This window comes from Leishmania mexicana, chromosome 33, assembly GCF_000234665.1.
Source record: "Leishmania mexicana MHOM/GT/2001/U1103 complete genome, chromosome 33".
In the NCBI taxonomy this organism is placed as follows: domain Eukaryota; phylum Euglenozoa; class Kinetoplastea; order Trypanosomatida; family Trypanosomatidae; genus Leishmania; species Leishmania mexicana.
This window is the reverse complement of record NC_018337.1, coordinates 431,982-453,221: the sequence shown is the minus strand read 5'-3', so window position 1 is coordinate 453,221 and position 21,240 is coordinate 431,982. Positions and strand designations below refer to the sequence as shown.

Sequence of the window (21,240 nt, the reverse complement as noted above, 5' to 3'; positions counted from 1 at the left end):
GCAGCGTCTTGCCGACACCAGGCGGGCCGTCGAGCAGCACGCCCTTCGGCAGCTTCGCACCAAGCGTCTGGTAACGTCCCGGGTGCTTGAGAAAGTCAATCACCTCCACCACCTCGTGTTTTGCCTCCGTCAGCCCCGCGACGTCCTTCAGCCGCGTACTTACCGACATCTCTCGCTTGAACATAAAACGACTCTTCTCCGCCTGCGCCGCCATCGTGATCATGCGTGCTGACCCGTTGAAGCCCGCGTTCACAACAGCCAGCACCGGCAGTAGACATAGCAGCAGCATCGGGATCCATGGGTAGTAAGTGCTAAACTGTATCAACACATCCTTTTCCGGGTCGCAGGTCTTCTCGAAGGTGGCAAAGTCGATGAAGTTACGCACGCCAATGAACTTGCCGTTGTCGTCCACGTAGACAGCGGTGTGGCCGGGCACGTCCACGACAACCGCCTTGTAGTTCGACACGTCAGCGTCAAGCCGCGCCTGCGCCGTGTACCACCGGTATCCAATAAGTGCGGAGAGCAGCACCGAGAGGATACCAAGGTGGCGCCACGTCCGCTGCAGCCGTGCCCGTGCCGCAATCTGCGCAATCAGAATGCGCTCCTGCGGCGACATTGTATACGCGCGCTGCACCGCATCAGTCGGGGTGCGCTGCGGCAGCATCTTCGACACGATGTTCTTCGCGTAAAATGCCTCGAACCCGCGCGGCACGACGCGATCTTTGGCGAAGGTGTCATTAACATTTTCCCCCTGTGCCGGTGGTGTCGGCTTCTCTCGCGGTGAAGTCCCTTCTCTTTGGTGCGGCTGCGGCGACTCCTTTGCGCCAGTCTCGGCACCGGTGCTCGACGGAGACACCGAAGCCGGCGCAGGTGCAGAGGCTCCCTCCTCCCCAGATGATGGCGAAGTCGCTCCTTGCCTGCTTGGGGCGCCGGCGGCAGCCACCGCAGCTGCAGCTGCGGTGTCCGCCTCGCCCTGCCTCGCTGCAGGCGCGGCCTGCGCTCCCTCGGAAGGTGTCTTCGCCGCCGCCGTTGGTTTGTCAGATGACGACGAGGGCGGCAGTGCGGAGGAGGCGCAGAAGCGCACGCTGGCGCTGCAGGCAGGCAAAGTGTACACCGCCAGCGACCGCCTCGACAGCACGAGCGCTCGTCTATAGAGCATCTCTACCACGTCCGGCTCTGGGTTGTGTGTGCGTCGCCCAGAGTGCGTGCGACGACAACGGGTGCTGTTGCGCCTTACCGTCGGTTTTTCTGCCGCCTAGTGATCGCGCTACCTCGCTCACCTCTGGCACACAGCAGCGAAAACACAGCAAATCACAAGCAGTTCGTGCCCTGTGTGTGTGCCTGTGCCTGTGCCTGTGCCTGTGTGTGACGGAGATGGCAAGAATGGGGGAAGGAGGTGGGAGGACGAATTACATGCAAGGGATAACCGGCTGAGAAAGGCAACAACAGATACAGAAAACAGAAGGCGCCAGGGACCACCAACGTCCAAACAACTACGCCGTTCAGCTCAGACGCTCTCCTCCTCCGACTGCGAGTGTACCGGCGAGGGTGTCCGTGTCGCCATGAAGCGGGAACCCGAAGCCAGCAGCAGCAGCCCGCACACAAGGATAGGAATAGAAAAGCAAAGGAGAAGGAGGAGAAGGGGTGACACGAGTTGGCATGACCTGCAGAATGGTACGTGCGACGGGCTTGGGTGACGATACTGCAGCTACCTCGCGATGGAGAGGCAGCGGATATGTGCGTCTACATGCCAAAGCACGAGCACATAGATGTGCACACACGCTAACTGAGAGTTGACGGAGCGACGTGACCCAACGCCGAGGACGAGTTGTACAGCAAGTGGGGTGAGGCAGTTGAGAAAGGACGATAAGTGTGTGTATGTGTGTGTGTCACTCTCTCGACAGTAACGTCGCATGCCTGACCCCTAAACGAGGCTAGGGGATCATCCATCTTCATCGATGCTGTTTCTCTTTTCCTTGGCATATGCCAATGCGGCGGCGAGTGCCTGCACCGATGACAAGTCCCTCCGATACATGTAGCCAAGTGTGTACACGCGTCATTGTCTGTCGGTGTCCCTGTTTGTTGTGCACGTACTGTCATGCGATCAACAAGTAGGGAAACACAGAGAGACGTAGAGGTCGGTACGAGTGCAAGCCGCAAACAGGCGCAACAGGGGATGCCAGTACTCTCGCCGCCTCTCTTGCGATGTGTCAAGCCTTTCTCCCTTTGGGGCCGCCCCTCCTCGCCCCTGGTGATGACAGAGGGGAGGGGCGGCACACCTCCCAGCGCGTGGTGGCATCCACAGGGCCCAGCACCACACCCCACTCTCTGTGTGTTTAGGGAGGCCAAGCAGCCCCTCCTCTCCCCTGCGCCTGCCAATGCGGGGCCACCTCTGGTGGTGACAGGGTCCAGTACCCACGGCGTGGGGAGGTCAGAGCGATTTGCCGCCACTGATGCCGGGGGACCCGGCCTGGATGGCGCCGCCTCGGAGCGACCTGCGACAGTGAACACGCCTGCGCTAATTCATATGACGGGCAGAGTGTCAGCGTGACTCGAGCATACCCCACCCCGGCCCTCGCACTGCCTACTGGTGTGCATAGGGGGGCCCGAGCCACCCGGAGAGGGACTCACCACGTGACGACCGGCACAGTGGGAGCGGCTGTGAGGCGACCTGGAGTGCGGGGAGGAGGGAGGGTCGGTAGGGCTTGAGGCGGGGGCGGTGCTCCGATGACTGAGCCGGCGCATTGCTGCAACGCGTGTGTCTACGGCTGCTTTGCACCACGCGAGGTGGGGGCCCGTGGGGACCGCCCAGAGGGGTGGAATGGCGCTTGGGCTCCTGTGGCATGACAGAGAATGGACACGCGTTGGGGAAAAAAGTGTCCAGTCGGGAGCAGTCACACTGCCCACATCTACACACACTGACAGAAAGAGTCCTTGGAGCGCACGCGAGCGCGATGAGCGCAGCACCGACTCCGTGCCAGTGTGCGCTCATCTCGTAGGGCACTGCAAGCGGCGATGCCAGTCTGATGGCACCAGTGGCCACAGCACTCCAGGCTTTGGTGCACGCACTGCGCACAGCAGAGAGCGCTCGCTCTGCATGCACGAGTGATCCACTGCAGTACCACAACCTCGGCAAGGCCCACGAACGCTGTGACGCACAACAAGCACTGCACAGCGCGAGACGGCGTCGCCGTAGCGAGCTCTACAAGTGAATGGGTCCACCATCGCCCCATCCGGAGTTAGCGCCGCTAGCTCAAAAAAATCACGCAGAAGCACGGCCAGGACGGCACTTACAGTGGCCTGCAGTGGCTTCTAATGGTATACTCTTCAGATGTGCTGCGTGGGTCATGGAGTCGTCCGTACGTACCGATAAGCCCCCTGTCCCTGTAACTACACGTGATGCCCCACTCGCAAGCACGGACCATCAACAGCATCCGTCGAGCAGCCCTGCTGAAGCGCGCGCGACGACAACCCAAATGGCGCTGTCCTTTACCACAGAAAGCTGAGGCCCAAACATGAAGGAACATGCAGGATAAGAAGCGGCGCCTCCCCGCATCAGCAGCAGCAGCCGTCCAATGCCTACCTTTGAGGTGGATGTGGAGAGCAAAGCAGAGGCCAAGAGGTGCACATCTTCTGCGTAAGCCTGTGGACTCCAGGGTAGGCTGACATGTATTTGTTTACAATGCATGGCAAGGGGGAGGGGGAGAGTTGTCGCCCTCTGCTGGCGCGAGCACACTGCCATTGGTCGGCATGGAGTCGTGTGCCGCATCTATGGGTAACGCCGCGTTCACACACGCACACACACACACACGTATAGCGAAAAAAAAAGATGAGCAGGAAAGCAGCACGCGCAGCACCTTCAGTGGCACTACGAGGGGCGCATCTTTGGGGGTCGAGAAGGGCTAGTCACAACCAGACGAGAGAGACAGGAGGTGGTACAACGAGGCGCAAGAAGAGGAGGAGGGAGGAGAATATGGCTCGCGCGCAGAGAGGGAGCTTCACGGAAGGTGCATGATTTCATGAGAGGCGCAGCGCAGGTGCAGTGCGGGGGAGGGAGGTACGTCAACAAGACGAAGCACATGGGGGGGCATGAGAAAGCCGTCCCCCATACCTCCAGAGGAAGAGGAATACGGTGTGCGCTCTGTTTTACTCTCTTCCGTTTGCTTGGTATTTTGTTGTTATGGGGATGCACACGCCTAACTCTCGGCGCAGACGCACCTGCACTTGCATCCTCGACTTGCAAGGAAAATGTAAAGAGAGTTTTCCGTCACGGGGTGGAATGGGGCGAGTGGGGAGCGCAGCACGACGGTGTTGATGTTCGTGCTGCCTTAGCTTCCAGTGCACTTCCCCTCCCCCTCTTACGGCCCCTCGCGGAGTGCGTCCACGTGTGGAAGAGCAACGCGGGGCAAGTAGAGAGGAAGGGGGGTGGAGGGGTGTAGAGCGCGACCACGGGTGACGCAACACCGCACCGACAAGCGCGGCAGCGTTCGGAAAGAAACGCATCAGAGAAGGAAATAATTAGGGTCAAACAGGGGTGGGTACACACACACGCAACCAGCGGACCGTCGCGTTTCATCGAAGCTCATCTTCCCTCTCACCCTTTCCTTTGAACTGCGCAGACGACGAGAGCTGGTGGATGTTTCGTGCCACGAGGAAAGGGAAGCTGGCCCCCCCCTCCACCTCCCCTTCCCCTGCCGTCAGTGTGGCACATCCCGCGTCAGGCCTTCCTTCTCCTTTGCCGCCGTCCCCCTTTCATCGCGCTTCGCCTTTTTTCCTTCGTTCTTTGTCCGGTGACCGTTTTGCCCACACCTTTCCGTCTACATCTCGACGAGAGGTCAGGTGCACCGAGCTGAAGAGAGGCTGGAGTGAAACGAAGCCGTGGTGCCTCATCGTCACACCTTCGGCGCAGCCGCTGCAGCTTCGGGTGTGTCCGATTCCACCTTGAGGCTGGACTCCACGTACGCTATCTGAAGGTCCAGCATGCTCGACGGTGCGTAGAAGCGGCGCAGCAGCTCCACCGCCTTGTCCACATGCACCCTCTTTTCTGCGGGACTAGCAGCGAGGAAAGCGAGACGGGTGTGCTCGTTGATGAGCTCCACCCTGTTGTCATTCTTGTGAACTTCTACGTTCAGCCGCAGGGCCTCCTGCAAGTGTTCCACGCACTTGTCTCGCTGCTCCAGGTGGAAGTAGGCCTGGGCGAGGGCGTCGTGCGTCTTGATGAGCATCCACTGCGGCGGGTGTGGCGGCGGGCAAATGTACCGCATGACAATCTCGTAGCTTTGCAGTAGCACTGTGACGGCAGTGGCGTAGTTGCGCTCTCGCACTAGGCGGCGCCCTTTCTGATAGTAGTCGGACGCCTGGATGTACTTATCCTTCTCCGCTGCCGGCACCGGCTCATCGACCTGGTTACGGCATGACCGACAGCCGCAGAAAAAGCCGTAGCGGTCGCGCAGGGTCTGCAGTCGATGGCGCATGCTGTGGAAAGAAAAGCATGATATGCCGCCGTACGACACCGTCAGTTCCTCGCCCTCCATGACCGGGCGAATGGCACGAACGATGAGCCGGGCACACGACCCCTGCGGGTTGCCCTCAAACGATACGTAGCAGTTCGGGTCGCAGGCGTGGTTAAAGAGTGCGCCAACTGCATATACCGCCTTGCCAAGGCGCGCCACCACCGTGTTTGTCTGCAGAAGCGCCGAGCTGTTGGCTTCTGAAGGCGCCGCGGTGGTCCGCATCATGCACGTCACATCCACCGCGTTGAGAAGAATCTGTCGTTGCGCCTTGCGTAGCTGCTCTGCCTCAGGCTCTGTCAGCGCACCCACGTAGAAGCCGATCGTGGCGACGATCGACTCGCAGCCGCCGACGGCCGCGTTCGGCTGGAGCTCGCAGCTGAAGCTGCCTTCCAGGGTGCGAATGTGATGAGCGCCAAAGTCGTTCTCCGTCACAGGGTCGAGCTCGGGGGAAGCGGAGAGCTCCGCGAGGTCCGGGTATGCGCGCATGCCGAGAATCATGCGATACGCCAGCAGCGCATCATTGGGGCAGCAGAGAAAGAAAGGGTGATGACTCTCGTGTTGGCCGTAGTGCTCCCACGCGGCCTTCGCACATGCGGGGCTGCAGAAGAAGCCGCGTGACTTGACGTGGTGCTGCCGGTACTCGTCACCGTGGTAGAGGCAGGCGCTGTGCTGCAGGCAGTACGAGCATGCGGACAGCAGTGCCTCGGTGCGAGCCGCAATGGCGTACGGGGTTTCTTCTAGCATCGGCCCCTCCGTCAGCCGACTGGCCGCTACAAAACCGCGTCCCCTTGCAGATCGCTCTATCCGCACCTCTTCGTTCAGACGCGCGCGCGGAGGCAGGCACGCTGCCGCCATACCGCTCGTGACCTCGCCAAAAACCTTCGCCATGGTTGCTGGCGAGTTGGCGGCATCGCTCGACTCCTGCTTTGAGGCCTCGATATCCTTCTGGCCCAGCTCTGTAAAGCCAAGCTCCATGAGGGAGCGGCCACGGCGCTGCAACGCCTTCCAATAAGTCGGCTGGTATTGCACCGCGCGGTCCGCGTCGACGCAGGCGTCGGCGTAGCGATGCTCGTCGAAGAAAACGGTGCTACGGTTATTGAGCAGCACTGCCAGCGTCTCTGGCGCCTCGGCGCAGAGGAGCCCGTTTGTGTAAGAGAAAACCGCCTGCTGATGCAGTCGCCTCTTATACTCTGCGTTACCCTTCTCCTTCCACTTGAGCGCCATTGTCTCGTCAAGGTCCGAGACTCGTCTGGCCGTCTCGAAGAATCCGTCAAGGCGTGCAAACACATCGGACTTTTTGGCACTCAGCAGCATGAGAAGTTCCCCTATGGGAAGCTCGCCGCCATTGGCTGGGAAATCCTCCTGCAGCTCCTGCAGAAAAGGGAACAGGTCACCCGAATTCTGATCCGTCATCGGTTTGCTCGACTCCGCTCCGTCCGTGCCACTGACCGGCGCAGCGGTGAGTGCGCTCGAGGACGACATGTAGACCCGTCGATACAACGTGTTCCAAGTTAAGAGAGAGAGAGAAGAAGAGCTGTGCGGACAGCGGTGGCTCTGATGTTTTTTTTTTTCGTGTGTATCTTTCGCGTCTGCGTGTGCGTGTGCGTGGCTCAGTTGCTCGATCTCCGTTGATGAGGGGGGGGGAGGGTGGCGCGCTTGGAGGTGGAAGACTGACGAAGGTCGGAAGTGAAGACAAGAGGAGAGGGGGTATGGTACGAGTGAATAGGGAAGGAAAAAGGGAGCTGGGGGAGGGGGGGCACGAATGCACCTGAGGTCCGTCCGCCTGTGCACGCACAAGAAGAACGTGCACGAACAACCGCGCACGGGCTCGGGATCTACCGAGTGCGCCAAAACTCCAGCCCACCACGGAGAAAGAAAACCAGCAACCCGTAGCAGAGAGGAGGATTGAAAGGAGAGGGGGAGGGGAGAAGGGGCGTCGCAAAGGAGTAGAGAACCACCTTTTCCCGTGCTGCTGATGGATGGGTTCAGCTTCGCTTACTTTTTCTGTCCCCTTCGTGTGTATCGCAGCGTGCGTACGTGTGTGCATGTCGAGTTCCTTCCTTGTTGTTGTTTCGTTTCTGTGTGGACCTCTGGCAAAGACACCCGCGTCGTTGATCGAGGTGCGGCGGGGTGGGGAGGAGGGGGTGGGGACAGTGAGATGCCGAATGATAAAAAACACCAAGACAACAGAGAGGTTGGAGATCGAAGTAAAAAAAAAATGAAGGAGCCTGACAGAGCATAGAGAAGCGCGGAAGAAGGGGCTGGTGGCGCCATTCAGCGTAGAACGCGCAGAGGACTGAATCACCTCAGTGTTAGATGCGGCGGCTTCGCAGACTGCTTCCGCTGGCTCCTCACGCCGCAGGGTGATGCGAACGGCGTGTCCCGGAGTCAGTCATTGCAGGCTTCGTTGTTTGCAGCAACGTCGCTTTCTCGCTCCGACATTCCTCCCACCCCTACCCCCTTCTACTCTTCGCCGAGTGCCACCTTATATTGAACAAAACAAAGAGGTGGTGTATGGGCTCCATAGCCACGCGCTCCCAGGACAGAAGAGTGATCAGTGCAGCGTGAAAAGCACCGCGCAAACACTCATTTTGCTTCGTTTTGCATGCTTCTGCGTTAGCGTTGAAAGACCACGTGTACCAGTAGATTTGAGTACGAGTGTTTGTGGGCACATGTGTGCGCGCAATGCTCTGCTCGCATGCGCATGCAGTTCCGACGGCCTCGTAAGTCCTGATGACAAGAAAAATGGCAGGAGGAAGACGCGTAATTGGGGAGGGAGAGATGTTGGGGCAGTGGAGCCAAAGGACTGCCCCACAGGAGCGCAGAGTTGTGTAGAGAGAGAGACTCTCTCGAAGACATTAGAATACGCCAGCTCACGCCGTCATACGGCTCCTGATACACCTTTTCCCAGCCTACATCAATCCAACACCGTCCTTCGGCAGATCTTAGTCGAAGACGAAGCACGCACACTTCGAGCACAGGCACCCTCAGTCGCACAAGTAGACACGCTTACCTGCACATAGATGAACGTTGACATAGTCACCACAGTAACAACGGGTTCTAAGCAGGATGCAATGCGCACACATTGAGGAGAAAGCAAAGATTATGATGGAGCACGCAGCTCTGTTCTTTACAGGCAAATAGGGGGAGGGGGGAAAACCCACACACACACACACAAGGTGACCGTGAAACAACGCAATGGTGAAACCCTCGCCTGTTCTTCTGCGTGTGCGCGTGCGTGTGCACGAGGTATGCGTGAATTACCTCATTACTGTTTCTCATTTTTTTTCTGTCGTCGTCGTTAGAGAAGATGCTATTAGTGGGGATGCCGGCCTTGTAAGCCGTGGCTGCTATCACAAATGTCACCAGGATTCGGGGAAGAGGAGAGCGCTGTCGTGCACGATGGTCGATGAAGAATGAGAAAACGGCAACGCACCTGTCCATGTCGTATAAGTTCTGCTGATATATAGAAAGTCATGTGCAGCGAAAAAAATGGGAGAAAAGACCCCCGACCGCAGCGCGAGCGAAGGAGAGCGGAGAAGAAACAAATGAAGACAATGGAAAAAAGAGAAGAGGCGACAGACGGCAACCACCGACGTGGCTCGACACCTCCCCCTCCTCCTCCTCCTCCGTGTATGCCCCTCCCCGCCCCTTTCCTCAGATCCTGCCGTCCTCATTGTGCATCCACGTTGTCTTCTATTTTGTTCCTTCTTGTGAACGCAACGGTTTGTGTGCTCTCACTCCGAAATCGTGCCAAAATAGCGGTCGCCAAAGTCACCGAGGCCGGGCAGGATGTACTTGTTCTCATCCAAGTCGTCGTCGATGGCAGCGGTCACAATCTGGATTTTGGGGAACCGACCGAGGTACTTCCTGATTCCTGCGGGGGCGGAGATAAGGTTCAAGAAGATAATGTTCTCCTCGAGCACGCCGTACTCGTTGATCAGGATCTCCGTCGCCTTGATGACGCTGCCGCCGGTCGCGCACATCGGGTCCAGCAGCAGCACGCGCCGCGAGGCTACATCTGTGGGCAATTTGCTATAGCTAAAGCGTGCATTGGGACTCTTGTCGATGCTCTTCTCGTCGCGTTGGACGAGAATCTTGCCGATGCGGACACCGGGGCACATCTCACGCAGCACGCGCTCCATCGACTCGCCAGCACGCATGATGGAGACGCCGATGATGCCGCGGTCGTCCGGCCGAACGCCCCTGTACACAGCACCTACTGGTGTGATGACATTAAACGGCTTCACAGGGATCAAGCAAAGCGCCGCCTCGAGGATGAGGCGTATGATGCGCTCTGAGTAGAAGATGAAGTCCGTGCGCTGAGTCTCCACGTTTCGGATGACAGTGAAGAGGAAGTGAAGCTGCGGGGTCTGCGGAAGCAGGTGGAGGTGTCCGGGGAACATGTTCAAAATCTGCATGGTACTCTCGCGATCTGTCGGCGACGTGCCTTCCTGCTGAGACATCCTGTGTTTTCGAGCTCGAAAATGTTCACCAAGAGAGAATAAAAAATGAGAAAGCAGAGAAACTGGAGTCAGATTCTCTGCGTGCGTATGTGGGTGGGTGGGTGTGCCTGTGCGCCCTCTCTCGAAACCGACTGCCTATACTGCTGCTTGCTTCGGTTGCCCGTTGGCAAACCCTATCGTGCCCATGTGAGTGCGTGTGCGGCTCTGTGCGAAGTTGATGGCGCGAACGTTGTAGGTCCTGCCGGTCAGCGTCTCACGCAGAGAAGAGAGTGAGAGGGAGAGGGAGAGGAAGTTCGTTGTTGTTGTTCTTCGTTCGCGTCGCAACTCTCCATCGGCGCGCGTGGTAGCAGTGAAGAAACAGAAAAAAAGATAAGAAAATGAGGGGAAGAGAAGGTATTATATATATATATATATATGGGAGAGGGAAGGGGGAAAGGGCGCCACGAGGAGGAGCGAGCGAGCGAGAGAGAGCGAGAGCAAGTGGGAGTGAGGCATGGCGCGTAGAAAACGGAAACGGGAGGCGGTCACGCGGAGCACATGAGGAAAAGAGGGGCAAAAAGGAAAGGGCACAAGAAGGTGCGGAGAGCCAGGGACCGTGAATGGAGAAAGGATGCTGTCTGCCGCCCCCATCCGCACCTGCAGGAGGGCTAGTACGCCCATTACAGCTCAAGATTGCCTTTCAAAGTAGAGGAAGCAGCAAGGCGACTTTCGATGCTCGAATACATCGGCCCCGCACACACGCACACACTTGCGTATCCCTCACGCACTTCACCTACAGTCCTCGTCTCGAGCTCACTTTCGTTTTTTTTCCATGTTGCTTCTTGATACGCGTCAAGAGGATGACGACGGTGTAAGAGCAAGAGAGGCGGGGGCACCGGACGAGACACAGCAAGCCGAGGCCAGCACGGTAATGAAAGCCCCAAGAAGCTAGACGCTCCCTGTACATCGAAGAACGAAGGAAAAGAGAAGCAGGAAGCGCTTATTGATGCCCTCCTCGAACCTCCCTCCCTCCCCCAGCTTTCGGAGATGAGCCAACGACGTGCCGGACGAGAAAGAGGAAAGGAATGGAAGAGGGCGACAGTGAGGAGAGAGGGGGGCACCCACATCCACCCATCATGCAGCTTCACCTGCGAAAACAAAAAAAAACATCAACATCCGCCCCCAGAGGCTGCAGAGGGAGGGAGTAGAGAATAGAGCAGGGCTGGGGAAAAGGGGGGAGGCCTATTGAGGGGCTCAGGCGTTACGTTGCGTGGGCAAATGCCTTCCAACCTCCCCACACACACACACACACCGCTTGGCACCCGTGCATCGTTTGGGTTCTGCATCACCTCCACCTCCGTAGAGCCATACTTTCACTTTTTGAAGCGACCCTTCATGCTGACCAAGCGGCGGAAGTCCTCGAGGCTGATGCGGCCGTCGCCGTCGAAGTCAGCCGTGCTCACCAGAACCGCCAGCTCCTCTTCGGTCAGCTCACCGAAGCCGACGCGCGCCATGATGCAGGACAGGACTTCCTCCTCCACGTAGTGCGTGTTGTGGGGGTCGTAGATACGGAAGGCTTCGCCGACGGCGTCGAAGCCGAAGTCTGCGCTCCGGATGCCTGGGTTTCCGTGCATGCCGACGAGGTACGCGTCGAAGCTAGCGTTGAACGCTGCCGTGGGCGCTGAGCGCGTATTTTGTGCATTTTGCCCTTCTGCCTGGCCGGCTTGAACGGCGCCGAGGGTCCGCTGGAGCTGCTGGAATGAGTTGATGAGGTCCCACAGCTGATCAACGTCGAGGCCGGTGCGCGTGCCGGTTGTGTGCGACCCTCTCGCACCGCTGGCACCTCCTTCGCCTGACAAAGCGCCATCGATAGGAACCGTATCGCCGCCGTCGAAGGATAAGTTCGAGGGACGCGCCGGTGAGGTGGCCGGGGCGAGTGACGAGGTTGCGGGCCCGCCGGCGCTACCACCGTAACTGTCAGCAGCGCCACCATACCGCGCTGCCGCGCCACACCTCGCCGCGCTGGATGCAGCACCGCCGCAGCCTGTGGAGCCGCTGGGGTCTTCGACAAGAAACTTGTACTCCTTGCTTGTCAGGTGTGGGTAAAAGGCAGAGAGGCGGTGCTTGAGGTTGCTCATGGTGAGCAGACCGCTACCGTTCACGTCGAGAAACTCGAAGGCGGCCGCCACGTCTTCTCGGGTGAGTTGAAAGGCCATCATCTCCTCGTGATCGTGCAAAACATCGCTCGAAAACAGCGAAGGGTCAGCCACTGCCTCATCGCCTCTACCGCGTCCGCCATAGTGCTCGCGAGCATCAGCATCACCGCCTGCGCCATGAACAAACGACGTGTCAAGGCTCAGCTCATTGCTGTGCAGCGGGCCGCCGCTGCCGTCGCCGATAGTGGGATCGAACTTCACGCTGCGGTGTAACTTCAGGCGTGCCGGCGAAGCGACGACGGACGTCGTCGAGGAGGTGTTCACCACCGAGGTCCGAGGCGTTCCGTTAGTGCTAACGGTGGACGGTGAGCACAACGGGTCCATCACCCCCTGAAGAAGGGAAAAGAAAAATGGGGCCTCACTCGCACTCAGCAGGTATGATGAGAGATCGAGCAGACGCGTGTGTGTAGGTGTGCGTGAACGTCCTCCAGAACACACAACAACAACAGCAGCAGCAGAAGTTCGATGAGCTCGACTCTCTTTTCCGCTGTCACCCAAAAATGGAAGGAGGCGAAAGGCTTCGTGGCAAGCACACACGCACACACACACAGCCACGCCAAAGAGATTCTGCAGTACGTCTCGCCTCACACCACCGTTCGTGTCCAATGCTGCCGAGCGTTTTGTTCTCTTTTTTCGTTTATTATTCTGCTGCTTGCCTGCGCGCTTGTCGTTGGTGCAGGGTTTGGCTTGTGTACACGCACGCAGCTGTTAAATGGCGCGTGCAACTTCGAAGGTGCGTACACATTCCGAGAAAGGTGAAGGAAAGGCAGCGCACGAGATTGGGACTGTTGGCATGGCGCAAGCATTGGAAGCACGTGCGTGTGCACGAGGGAGTCGCAGTAGGCGACGTAACAGGTGAATAAGGGGCACCTCCACTTCACCGCAAGTGCACGCGCATTGGAAGCGCGTGCGTGTAACGGCAGCCCCATAAAGGAGTTAGCGGTGCACTCATGAGCGCTTCATAAAATTTCGAGTTGCTTATATGTATTACTGATGTTTTCTATGACGGCGACAACCTTTTGCACCCAATGAATAAAAAAGGGGGGAGGAGAGGGTGACGCGCGGTGGCCGTGAAGTGAAGCAGCCTTGAGAACAGCGACCGAAACCTGTCAAATGGGTAAGAAGAAGCCCTTTTTCTGTGTGATAAGACCGCCCTGACTTACACGAAGCTGCTCACCTTTCTCGTTGGCCTCACTCCCCTGCTCACCTCGTGTGCCTGTCCTTCGGAATACCCCTTCCTTGCCCTCTAAGGTGTCTAGCGTCACTGGTCTCGCGAGTCACACGCACGCGTCGAGAGAGACGGACAGAGAGGAAGAGAAATCGGCGGTACTGCCGTCGAAAGCGGGGAGGAACACCAGAGAAGAGCGAGTCAAGAGAAAGCGGTTCGCCTCTTGTGCATCATCGCGGCAGGACCGCGCAGATGTGACACGGTGAGCTGATAGTCTTGCTTTCCTCTGAAGGTTACCCATTTTTGTTTTCCGCGCCTCCTCCACCCCACCGCAGCGTCCTCTGACATCTCGCGCACCGTCGCCTTTTGTTCGTTGCTCTTCTGCGCCGCCGTCGCTCAAGTTGCACGTCATTGGGGAAACGGGGCGGAGGGCGACGGGCGGATGCGGCAAAAAAAAAAGAAAACGAAAAAAAAAAACAAGCAAGCAGCGGGAGATGACGGAGGCGGGGGAGGAAAGCGGAAGATGGAACACTCACGAGCTGAGGAGAGTGGCACCGCAAATAAGGAGACCGACGACACATTCGAAAAAAAAAAAACAAAGGCTGCCTCGCACTCAAGCACCGCCTAAAATGCGCACACTTCAGTGACCCACCCCCCCCCATTTGCCAAGTGCACAACAGACAGACACACGCGCACACACAGGACTGAAGAAGCCAATGGACGAGGAGAAAACAAAAAAAAACGGGGAGGGGGAAAGTGAACCCAAAGCGCAAGAACGCTGGCGAGCTCGTCGAATCATCCCTGATCGCAATGTGGGCACGCGCGCCTGCATACAAGTTCACGCAGACCGTGCGTGCGCACACCACTGTTAGTCACAACCGGACCCCCCCCCCGCCGCCCCCGCACGCACGCACGCACGGAGGAGAGCGATAACATCAGAAACAATGGATGCGCAGAGACACTAAAAGTCGCAGGATCGCGTTGGTTGATGAAGTAAGCACACGTGAGCAGGGCAAGATGCAAACAGATGTGAACATGGTGGTCAGAGTAGGAGTGGCCGGAGGAGGGCCGGCGAGGAGGAGAGAGGCAGACCGTGATTAGCGGAGGGAGGGAGGGATGGAGGAAGGGGGGCACAAGAGAAATGAACGTGGCAAGATGTCGACGCACTGATGCCCATCCTTGCCCCTCCCCCACCTCCGATGACTGGCTATCAACGTTAAATTTGTGCATCCAGCGAATGCATAAACGCAGTCTCCGTCGACGTATACCGAAAGGCGTGCAGCCACTGATACACACACACACACAGCAGACACAAGTGGAAAGACACAGCGACAGACAGCGTCGACGCTACCCATCACTCCTTTCGCGCCCTCCCTCACTCCCAGTGGCGCACAAAAGACTGGCATCCGGCTAGTCATCAGCCGCCCAAACACTGCACGGCCGATCCAATCCGCTCCGCCACACCTAACGACCATACGTGGACAGAAATCAAAACGCAAAGAAATGTAACAGGAAGTAGCGGTAGAAGAAAGTGATAGCGAGACAGAGAAGAACGCACAGCGGCACCACAGAACAGGGCGAGATAAACATCGACACACACACATACAAACCGCAGCAGCACATGAGAAACGGACGGACACAGACACGCATCAATGGAGTGAGGAAAAGTACTCCGTATTCTTTCTTATTTTGCCCCCCCCCAGCGCGTGTCCATTCTCTGTCATGCCACAGGAGCCCAAGCGCCATTCCACCCCTCTGGGCGGTCCCCACGGGCCCCCACCTCGCGTGGTGCAAAGCAGCCGTAGACACACGCGTTGCAGCAATGCGCCGGCTCAGTCATCGGAGCACCGCCCCCGCCTCAAGCCCTACCGACCCTCCCTCCTCCCCGCACTCCAGGTCGCCTCACAGCCGCTCCCACTGTGCCGGTCGTCACGTGGTGAGTCCCTCTCCGGGTGGCTCGGGCCCCCCTATGCACACCAGTAGGCAGTGCGAGGGCCGGGGTGGGGTATGCTCGAGTCACGCTGACACTCTGCCCGTCATATGGATTAGCGCAGGCGTGTTCACTGTCGCAGGTCGCTCCGAGGCGGCGCCATCCAGGCCGGGTCCCCCGGCATCAGTGGCGGCAAATCGCTCTGACCTCCCCACGCCGTGGGTACTGGACCCTGTCACCACCAGAGGTGGCCCCGCATTGGCAGGCGCAGGGGAGAGGAGGGGCTGCTTGGCCTCCCTAAACACACAGAGAGTGGGGTGTGGTGCTGGGCCCTGTGGATGCCACCACGCGCTGGGAGGTGTGCCGCCCCTCCCCTCTGTCATCACCAGGGGCGAGGAGGGGCGGCCCCAAAAGAAAAAAGACAGCTTGAGCGCCTGTAGTGTGAGCATACGCACACACACGCACACACACACACACCTTCCTCCTGTAGATGTGAGAGAGGAAGCGATGTCCGCATGCGCGTTGATGCATCTGCTTGTGTCTAACCGTACCAAGTAGCTCTGCTTTGCCTGCTGCGCCGGGTCAACGAAAGAAAACAGAAGAGCTCAGCTTGTCATGCGAACAACGGTGAGCACGCCTCGTGAAGGTAACTGAAAGTATTGTACAGGAAGTGGAAGAGGGAAGGGGGGCCAGCACCACATCAACGCTAGCTCACAATGCCTGAAGAGCATCCGCACAGTCACTGGCCGCCCTGTGTGGTGATTGAAAGAACCGATGCCTGTCCCCCGGGAGCATACCCATCACCTGCCCCTCCCCTCCTCCTCCAACACGACATCAACTATCCATTTACTTTGGTTTGCGGGTGCGAATCATGCTCCGCCATGCACCCGGACTGCCAACGCAAGGTGGCAGCGCAGAGGTAAGGCGCACACAAAGAAGTTCATGTTCACGTGCACCACTGCATCAGCAGCAGCGCCGATTCGAGCAACTTCAATGGTGGTGGTAAAAAAGCAGAGGTGACGGTGGTAGCGATGCGGCCCATATTCTACAACCCCCTCCGCCCTTTCCACGGCGTGTGTACCACGGTGAAATAGTAGAAGAGGAAGCAACAGAGGTGGGGGCCACGCGGGGGAGAAGATGCTGGAGACACTGGTCGCCACACTTCGTAAGCCGCCGTAGTGGAGGCAACACCTACACAAGAAAAAAAGGAATGCCCAACCGAATGGGGTAGCGCCACCTCCACTTGGGCACGCACCGTGCGACATCTGCGATGCGCGAAAACGAGTTGGCCGCGCCTCTGCCCCACCCTTACTCCACCTAGCCCCGTTCAACGCGCATTGCCGGAGCAAGCCCTCTCTCCTCGTTCGTCCCCCTCACACCACCGCCTCCCTGTACGCCATATGTGCGCCACAACTACCTAAGTCCCCTCTGCCTCCACACTCCCACCCGTCTGCCCTGTCTGCTTATCGACCAAGGGACGCTGCAGAACAAAGAACGCGCATCGGTACACCAGCTGCTTCATGCTGCGTTGATTATTCGTGTAGGTCGTGTCGATAAACGACGGCGGCCCATTCAGCACGAACCCGATTCTCTGCGCAACTGTCAGCACCTCGCCCAGCGACAATTCAATCGACATGTCGTCCGCACTGTCGGCAAAGTGGTAAAGCAGCGGCCCGACATTCACCCAGTATCCACCAGGGACAAGAAGGTTGTAAATTATCACGAGGTACTCGATGATGTTGTGGGCAGTGTCGATAAAAAAGCATGTGGCCACCACCGACCACGTCTTGTGCTGGTGTGGCTTTGCGTACACCTCTGTAAAGTCGCCCGCAACCATGGAAAGCTGGCCAAAGGAGAGGCCCTTGTCACGCAGCGCATCAATCGCCTCGGAGGCGCACAAGTCGGGAATCTGCACTTCGGCAAACTGGTCAGCGCGGTTGACTAAATTGCATGTGCTGTCACTATAAGGGTAGATCTTGTGCTGATATGATTCGAACACGTGATTCTGAATGTAGTGGCCGGCGATCAGCATGTGGTAGCTAAACTCGTTTGCCTGGGCAAAGAAGCCGCGGAGGGCAAGCTCGACAGAGAGCCGGCACAGTCCAGCACCAGGGATCAGCACACGCACGTTCTCGCGCTCGCCGCGATTGGGAAAGCAGTGGTCCAGCGTATCCAGAATTGGCTTGTACACGCAGTCCCGCTCCGCGACACCTTCGGCGGACCAGTCGCGCACGAACTGGCGCAGTGTCGAGAAAACTTTGTTCATGTCCAGCGGCGTCGGCGGCGGCACCTCCTTCATCAACACCGTCGTACCCTCGGGCCAGTAGCTGTCGAACAGCTCCTCGCTTGCCTCGCAGATAGCGTCAAAGAAGGCACCGTTCACATCAATGCACTCTAGGTACTTCTCGAGGATCCTGTCCAAGTCTATACACAGCAAATCACGGTGCTGATCCTGAAGCTTGCGGAAGTTCGTGCACCGCATCTCGCGAGCAGCCAGTGCCTGGCGCTTGTAATCGTGAAAGGCGCGCACGGTGCGCAGAAAGCTAACGTGGTCCTCGACCATATCCGGATCAATGACCGTACCCGGCGCTGGGGCGTGCGGCTGATATAGGGGTACCGACAAACCAATCGCGCTCTCCATGGAGTACGGAGGCGGGGCCACGTCTTGGTACTCATCGCCCGGAGCCTCGCTAGGCTTGCCGCCAATCGTGCGCGGTGTGAGCGGTGGTAGTGCTGTCGAGGCACCATTGCTTCCACCACACCCCTCTACTCGCTGGTCTGCCGACATCCTTGATGCACACGCGCGTGCGTGTGAGAAGAGAGAATGGGATGATATAATAATGTAAGGTGGAGGTGCCTCTGAGCGCAAGGGCAAGGTGGTACGTCACCTAGCACTGAGCTCCTCTCTCTCTATCTCTCCCTAAGGGTCCTTTATTCAAACACCTTCTGGCCACGATGAATATGTTTGTTCGTGAGTGTCACGCACGCGTACTCGGCTATGCGTATCGTGTGTAGAAGGAAGAGGAAGTGCAACACGAGGAACGCGCGAACATATCAGCGAAGGGAGGTCATTGGCGGGGAGGGAGGGGGGCCACCTGTGGGCGTCCCCTGGGGTAGCTCACGTCCAACGGCTTCATGAGACTCAAGGACAGTCACGAGTACACACAGAAAAAGACAGAGGCGCAGAGAGCGACACACACGCACAGGCATGCACAGGCACGTTTGCAGGACTCTTTTCAATGAACGTCAGTTGCATTGCTGTGGCTCCCTTTCCCACGCCCGCACTTCAGATCGGCCGTGATACTGCTGGATGTGGTGATCGACGAAAAAGAAAAGGCAACGCCGTGGCGATGGTCGCGGCAAGTGCTACCTTACTGCCTTTTTTTTTCGTTTTGTTTTGCTTGGGGGGTGAGGGGTGGGGACTTTGTTGGCGTTGCTGCATACTTGCCAAACACGCTGTGCGTGTGTGTGTGTGTGTGTCCTTCAGTCACCTTTGCGTGCGTGCGTGTGTCCCTCTTTCAGCTGATCTGCTTTCGTCGAGCAACAAGCTCAGCAGTGTAACGGACTGGCACACACACACGTGCACACACGCACAATAATGCGCTCCTCACTTCAAGCTGCGCCGTTCGACTTTCCAAACCGTCAGCATTCATGCGCGTGTGCGTGTAAAAAAGGCGTCTCTGGTTCAGGTAGTCGTCACAACACGCCCAACGCGTGCAGATGCAGGTAGTTGGAGAGGTCGCGCTGTAGGCTGTAACGCACAGCATGCACTTGAACATACAGGTCGGTCAGCACGGCTCGACTCTCCTCTTGTGTGCGCAGCCACGCCCCCAGCTCGTAGCGAAACTGCTGCGTGCACAGCTCCCCACGGTACCAGCCGCGCAGCTCTTGGACTGTGTCGCTGTAGGCACGCAGCTGCTTCTCCAAGACGCTTTCGGCGGCGGCGAGAGCATCGTATTGGCAGCGCAGTACTGCCACGTCCTCTTCGTTCGTGATTGGCAGCGGACCGAGCGTGGCTGCATCAGAAGACGCATCGACAGTGGACGTTGAGCCCTGGGTCAGCGTCGTAGCAGCCTGCAGGCAACCGCGCGCTTGCTGAGCTGCGGTGCCGCGAGCCCACGCATGCAAGTTACCGTGCTCCAGAGACCGCGGATACTCGCGCAACGATTGAAAGAAGTGGCGAGACGACGACGTCGGCGCCGTCCTTTTCGGCGATGCCGCCATACCCAACGGTGGAGACGGCGGAGCGCTGGTGGAGCCAGGGGCTCTTGCTTTGTTTGCCCCGTCTTCGTCCGCGTCTGACGCATTCGACGACGTGCTCGACAACGATCGGTCCCGCTTCTGTCCCTGCCTCTTATCTGATCCCTCTCCACTCAACTCGGGGTGCCGCTTGCGGGTGTCAAGCACAACATCACGGTCGACGTAGCGCTCCATCGCGTCCATCTGCTGCACCGATGCAGGCCAGTGCAGTGCTAGAGCTGGGTAGGCACGGTTCGCCGCCTTGTGCCGCGTCTTGCCGTCGGCAAACCCTTCCAAGTTCATGAGCAGGTAGCCGTCGCTCTTTAGCTCACGCAGCCTTGGTTGGCGCGGGTTGGAAGAGGTGAGCTGCTCGGCAGCCGCGGCGACGTCACGTTCAGTGTACTGTATCGGCTCCGCATTCGACGCATCCGTCGACGGAAGTACGCAGACGCGGCTGGCAACGCCGGATGAGGGTGAGGTGGCTCTTGTTGTGCACAGCTCGCGAATAACATGGGGGATGGTTTGCCGCTGCGGGGCCAGCACCTGCACCAAGCGTCGTACAAGCGCGGAGTGCTGCTCTATCAACTGGTGGAGAGGAAGACCATGTAGAGGCGAAGACGCTGCGGATAACGAAGATACCTCCTCCGTAGCTGTCGCGGTCACCACAGAGGATGCAGCGCTGAGTAAGGAAGGCGTCGCCTGGTGATGTACGTGAACATCACTATTGCACCCCCTGGGGTCCGAACTTGTGACCCTGCCGGTGGATGCTGAACCGGAGTGTGGTATCTCGTCAGCGGCGCGGCTTTCCCTCGCCGTCTCGCCTTCGTGCGACAGGAGCGTCTGCGTCCAGGTGTCAGGCTTCATGTAGTAGCGCATCGCGGTAATGCGCGATGAGCACCCAGTTCCTGCGTTCTTTTCCTGCTGATGCGGAGCGCTTGGCACCGCTTCAGCGGCTGCTGTCGCGTCCATGGCGGCAAGGTGCTCCGGATTCGCCCACCAGGCGTCCCCCATGTCGCCGTCGCCTGTGGCATCCGCCATGACCAGCTCAACCGTCCATCGACAGCAACTTCTTGCATCTTCGAAAACCGCATACGTTCCTGGCGGCCCAGCAGAAGCACTGGCATTGCCGGCCCGCACCTGACAATCACCTTTCGAGCTCTGTCGATTGTGAGGCAGCTCAGTGGCGAGATAGGCGGTGACGCCACCGTGTCTGCCCTGCGTCATGGCCTGCTTCAGTAAGTCAGGCAGTGTACCCAGCACGCAAGAGGAGCACGGCGCCGACGACAAGGACAAGGATGAGGACGCCATGAAGGGGGGAGGGGGTAGGGGGAGGAGTCACGCTTGCCAAGTGTGAGATGGCTCAACTATTCCTCACCTCTGCTGTTGCCGCACCACTGTGTGCGTCCGCCGCAGCGATCGAGAAAGAAAACGAGAGGTAGTTCCAGTGTAACGGAGGAGAGATGGGGGAGGGGGAAGTGAACAAGGGAGGCAACAGGAGATGTGAAGGTGCGCATGCTAGGCGGAGAAGGGCGAAGAAGGTACGCATCGAAGAGGGTGACCACGGGCCGCGGCATCACCTCGCGCGCCACCAACCTGGGAAGGAGATGGAGCGGGAAGAGAGAGCTGGAGAAAAGGGTCCTCCACTTTTTTTTGCTTTTGGCGCCCTCAGCTCCCCCGGCTGCCGACTTTCACCATCACCACCCCCCACTGTGCTGTTTCCATATGCGGC

At 58.6% G+C, this 21,240-nt stretch overlaps 6 protein-coding genes across 6 annotated transcripts in view; all 6 read right to left on the bottom strand.

Moving 5' to 3' along the window:
* Nucleotides 1–664, bottom strand: part of LMXM_33_1060 (metallo-peptidase, Clan MA(E), Family M41) — a gene marked incomplete at both ends in the record, with an annotated part of 1,872 nt that extends 1,208 nt beyond the window's left edge. The window contains one exon of the mRNA XM_003878646.1: nt 1–664. This exon is cut by the window's left edge and continues 1,208 nt beyond it. Within this exon, the coding sequence (XP_003878695.1) occupies nt 1–664 (664 nt within the window).
* A 4,228-nt stretch (nt 665–4,892) lies between these two features.
* On the bottom strand, nt 4,893–6,995 carry LMXM_33_1050 (conserved hypothetical protein; the record flags this gene model as incomplete). Its single annotated transcript, XM_003878645.1, has 1 exon — nt 4,893–6,995. The coding sequence occupies one exon, from the start codon at nt 6,993–6,995 to the stop codon at nt 4,893–4,895; it is 2,103 nt and encodes a 700-aa protein (XP_003878694.1).
* Nucleotides 6,996–9,250: 2,255 nt separating this feature from the next.
* Nucleotides 9,251–9,979, bottom strand: LMXM_33_1040 (putative uracil phosphoribosyltransferase; the record flags this gene model as incomplete). The annotated part of the gene is made up of 1 exon (XM_003878644.1): nt 9,251–9,979. The coding sequence occupies one exon, from the start codon at nt 9,977–9,979 to the stop codon at nt 9,251–9,253; it is 729 nt and encodes a 242-aa protein (XP_003878693.1).
* Nucleotides 9,980–11,331: 1,352 nt separating this feature from the next.
* LMXM_33_1030 (conserved hypothetical protein) lies at nt 11,332–12,096 on the bottom strand (the record flags this gene model as incomplete). Its single annotated transcript, XM_003878643.1, has 1 exon — nt 11,332–12,096. One exon carries the CDS (start codon nt 12,094–12,096, stop codon nt 11,332–11,334), a length of 765 nt encoding a protein of 254 aa, XP_003878692.1.
* Nucleotides 12,097–16,689: 4,593 nt separating this feature from the next.
* LMXM_33_1020 (conserved hypothetical protein) lies at nt 16,690–18,060 on the bottom strand (the record flags this gene model as incomplete). Its single annotated transcript, XM_003878642.1, has 1 exon — nt 16,690–18,060. One exon carries the CDS (start codon nt 18,058–18,060, stop codon nt 16,690–16,692), a length of 1,371 nt encoding a protein of 456 aa, XP_003878691.1.
* A 908-nt stretch (nt 18,061–18,968) lies between these two features.
* On the bottom strand, nt 18,969–20,735 carry LMXM_33_1010 (conserved hypothetical protein; the record flags this gene model as incomplete). Its single annotated transcript, XM_003878641.1, has 1 exon — nt 18,969–20,735. The coding sequence occupies one exon, from the start codon at nt 20,733–20,735 to the stop codon at nt 18,969–18,971; it is 1,767 nt and encodes a 588-aa protein (XP_003878690.1).
* Nucleotides 20,736–21,240: the final 505 nt, after the last annotated feature.